The following is a 4,415-nucleotide window of genomic DNA, read 5'->3' as shown; positions in this document are numbered from 1 at the left end:
ATAGGTTATAACTTGTAAACTAAATGGTAAGCCAAAATTAATATGTTGCAACTTAAAAAAGAGTTTCTCCCATCAACAAATTCAATTGAGACTGTCAATGAAATAGACAGATAATATCCTTTACAATCTCATGAGGGTACAAAACACATAATTTGTCCATAATACTAAAAAAAAAACACAATGTGCATCAGAGTCTTATTTGAGACAAAATTTGCATCAGCTGTAACAAACAAAGTTTCACCTGACTTAGTAAAATACCTACAAATCCGGATAGACCAAGTGGCACTGAAATAGTTGACAACAATATCACAGATATAAAAATTTGGCATGAAAATAATATACAATGTAATAATGCTCATATCCACACTCTTAAACTGCTAGAAACAAACAAGGAGCGTTCAGAAGCATTATTGTGATATAAAGAAAGTTGAATTTCAGAAACATAATGCATCTAGTCTAACTAAATCCTTCTCATCATAATCATCACAACCAATAAAAGATTCAAAAAAGAAAAACTAGCGTTCTATCTGTATAGTTACGTGACTGATGTGATGAGCCCTCTTGATGTAGTCTATAACATTGTCTAGCATCACGTCGGCATCTGCTTCGGGATTGATTTTAACATGACAAGCTAGCAATACCTTCCCCACTGTAATGGCCCATATGTGCAGTTCATGAACAGCTACTACTTCTTCCATCTCCAACAGCCCCTTTTGAAGCTGAGTAGCGTCTATCTCGCGCGGTGTGCTCTCCATCAGGACTTCCAAAATGTTTCTCAGCATGTTGATAGTTGTGGCCAAAACAATTACAGAAAAAATTAGAGTGCAAATCAAATCAACTATTTTCCATTCAGGCTTATACCATATGATTGCTCCTCCAATCATTACCCCAACACTCTGGATAGAGTCCCCAAGTACATGGAGATAAGCGCCATGTACATTTATGTTCCGTTTCTTTTTCTCGGATCTGCCATTTGATTCACTGAGAAGTGGTTGAGTAACCTCTTCATGGTCACGATGATGCTCGTGATCTTCATGAATATGTTGGTGTGCATCATTCGAATGCTTTTCATCATCATGATGGTGAGTGAGATCGTCGTGACTGTGATGATGCTCATCTTTTGTATGCTTTACATCGTGATGATGGGTAGAAACAGAAAGTCCATGGCTGTGGCCATGATGATCATGTCCTTGGCCGTGGCCGTGATCATGACCCAATACCAAAGCCATAATGATGTTAACCAGAAGACCAAATGCAGCAACTATGAACATTAAAAAACCATCCACGTTTTGAGGACCTGCAATGAGTCTAGCAATGGCTTCATACACCAAAATCCCAGCAAGCAACCATATTAATTGCATAGAAACCAAAGCGCCAAGAATCTCTATTCTAAAAAATCCAAACGATTGGCGAGGATTCGGTTCCCATCCCCCAGCCCATATAGAAAACAACGAGATGGCAAATGCTGCAACGTCGGAAAGCAAATGTGCTGCGTCAGTCAATATTGCGAGACTGTTAGCCTTAATACCACCAACTACCTCAATGGCCATGAAAATAACGCAAAGGGTCACGGCTATCAAAAGCTTTCGCATGGATGTCGATCTTTCTTCAGAATCCTTCGAGATGGATCCAGCATCTGAGAACTCACATGTTGCTTCCCCACAAATTTTCTTTCCTACATCAGGAAGATCTCCACTGATTTCAATTATTTGGGGATGGTGAGAGCTTTGTGCCTCCATCTGCAATATATTAATGAAAATGCAACAGTTCTTGAGTTAGTGACAAACCAGACAACAGAAGCATACCCTTCCAAGCATTAAATGGAAACAAGGAAATATTAAATAAGCCATCAATAACTTCGTACAGTATATCTTTTACAAATTCATCCCAAGATACACTGCTCCAGAAGTAGAATACGTAATCAAAAGAAAAATGAAAAAAAACAGGCGCAGTTGCGTCAACCATTATCCAACTAAACATCTAAGACCAACATTAGTTGTTACGATTTTATAAAACATTTTGAGCTCTTGAAGAGATATTTTAACATATGGCTAACGCAGTTCTCTTGAAGAGATATTTTAAGATCAAATAGCAGACAAATTAAATGGATGGATGTCCAGCAAATTTTCAATAAATGGTTTAACATTTCACCGTTTGATAGACATAACAAGTCATTAATAAGTATTAACATTTTCTAAATATCCGATCATAGGCAATAATTTGAGAAATTTGACCACAAAATCAGAGTCAAATAAATCCATTTCATATGACTGAATAGAATGATCTTTTTTCAGTTAAAAGTGTCAGACAAACTTGTGTGGAGAGTCAATTGAATAAAACTTTAGCACAGCTATTCTGATATAGATGAAAGCTGAAAGCAACAGCAAAATAAGTAGACCTCGAGGACTGGTTTAAACAATATATATTGCAACTACTGCCAACAAGGGACAGGAATATGGACAAGATAGAGAAAACAATCATAACAAGAATACACAGAATGAAATCATCAGCCAACAGCTGTGAATTTTTTTTTGCAATATGAAAAGGAAAGCCAATTATATATTCATTTGCATCAAATAGATACTGAGGTCTCTGTGCCCAACTATATGAAACAAACATCAAAAGTGCTATTGAAGTACTTAGCAAAAGACTAGGACTATGGAACCATAAGCCATAAACGAAACTCCTACTTGAAAAATAAATGTTAAGAATAGCTCAGAACATATTGAGACTAATAATCAATCAAATCAGAAAGCATCTAGTTGCAACTTCAGCCCCAGCTCAAATACTTAAAAAGTAATAGCTTTATTATGTAATAACCCTATAAGGGTGAAGTTATGTATAAACAAATGAAATTGTTAATAGGTACCCAAAAAAAAGAAAGAAATAAGGGACAACACTGAATTACTGTTACATTGAGTACGAAAATCAGGATTTACTCACAGTGTGATAGCAATTCCGTGATTACAAAAGAAAGCTTAAATGCAATAGAAGAAAGTAAACTAGGCAGTTAGAGAAGCCTAGGGTCTCCCAAGACCAAATGAATATTTCCCTGCCAACCTTCTCAGTCTCTTTCCACCTTTTTATTGTTAGCTCACTCACACTTTTAGTGCCTCGGAGACACCTCGGCACACCCACACGCCCCACTACCTCAGCAGTAAGTTATTTTCTCCTCTCTCCCTTTCTTGGTTTTGATTTCCTACTCCCGACCTCTTCTTCCTTCTTTCATAGACCTTAGCGGTTCTGTGAACATTGAGGGTCATAGGTCTATCTGTTGCAGCTAAGAGACTTAGTTGGTTAATGGATTAGTAATGTATTTTGTTTGTGTAAGGGAAATAGTTGGACAGACCCTCGAAACTCTGCCATTGTTCTGTAATCAAAGCAAATTCTTCCCTTATCAGACACCCTCGGCGACCTCCTAATGCCAAAAGTCCCCAAATCTCTTAAATTACCAAAAACTCCCCTCCTCTCCTATCTTCAATTAGTTTACATTGGGATGTTTATGTCAGAAAATAGGGTTTGATGCCCTTTTTGCCTTGATATTTCTCGGTATAAATAATCGTTACAACATTTATATCTAATAATTACAAATTAAGAGGATCAAATCAAATCCTGATTTGTCTAACTAATTTTAGAAAAACTGATAAATATAATTATACATTATTATTTATTTCCTGATTCACATCCCCCCTCAAATTGATGCGGCTGGTCAAGAAGCATCAATTTGCTAACTAGAAACTGATGGCGCGGGCGAGGAACAGCTTTGGTAAGAATGTCTGCAACTTGAAACTGAGTATTGATGTGAGGGATGGATATAATCTGATTATCATAGGCCTCACGGATAGAGTGACAATCTACTTCAATATGTTTTGGTGCGCTCATGAAAAACAGGATTTGCAACAATTTGAATAGCACTTGTATTGTCGGCATAGAGAGACGTCGGCTCTGTTTGAGGGAATCCAAGTTCAGCCAAAAGACCACGAAGCCAAATTATCTCAGAACAAGCAGTAGACATAGCACGATATTCTGATTCTGTAGAGGATTTAGAGACTCTTGCTTGTTTCTTACTTTTCCATGATATCAGTGAAGAACCGAGAAACATGCACCAACCGGTGACTGATCGCCGAGTGTCGGGACACCCTGCCCAATCAGCATCACTATAGGCAATCAATTTGGGAATTGTGCCAATGGGAAAGAAGAGACCTCGTTGAGAGGTACCTAGCAAATAGCGAATTATGCGACGAACTGCTGCCAAGTGAAGGTGGCGAGGAGAGTGCATGAACTGACTTACTTGTTGAACAGCAAATGATATGTCAGGACGAGTAATTGTCAAATAATTAAGACTACCCACAAGTTGTCGATACAATAAGGGATCCGACAATAGATCACCCTCATCGCGGTGATATTTCACATTA

The 4,415-nt window shown here is 37.7% G+C and overlaps 1 protein-coding gene across 2 annotated transcripts in view; it reads right to left on the bottom strand.

Annotated features, from left to right (window-relative positions):
• Positions 1-280: 280 nt before the first annotated feature.
• LOC101497790 (metal tolerance protein 1-like) overlaps positions 281-4,415 on the bottom strand; it is an 8,902-nt gene continuing 4,767 nt past the window's right edge. Inside the window, exons 1-2 of one of the 2 annotated variants that reach the window (XM_004488052.4) lie at positions 2,944-3,415; positions 281-1,739 (exon numbers count right to left, since the gene is read on the bottom strand). In XM_004488052.4, the coding sequence (XP_004488109.1) occupies positions 516-1,739 (1,224 nt within the window). In that variant the 5' untranslated portion in view covers positions 2,944-3,415 and the 3' untranslated portion in view covers positions 281-515. Of the gene's footprint in view, positions 1,740-2,943; positions 3,416-4,415 lie in introns of those variants that run through there. The other variant, XM_004488053.4, reaches the window with a different exon arrangement.

The sequence above is a fragment of the Cicer arietinum genome, chromosome 1 (assembly GCF_000331145.2).
Source record: "Cicer arietinum cultivar CDC Frontier isolate Library 1 chromosome 1, Cicar.CDCFrontier_v2.0, whole genome shotgun sequence".
Taxonomy (NCBI): Eukaryota; Viridiplantae; Streptophyta; class Magnoliopsida; order Fabales; family Fabaceae; genus Cicer; species Cicer arietinum.
This window is presented reverse-complemented; position numbering and strand designations above follow the sequence as displayed.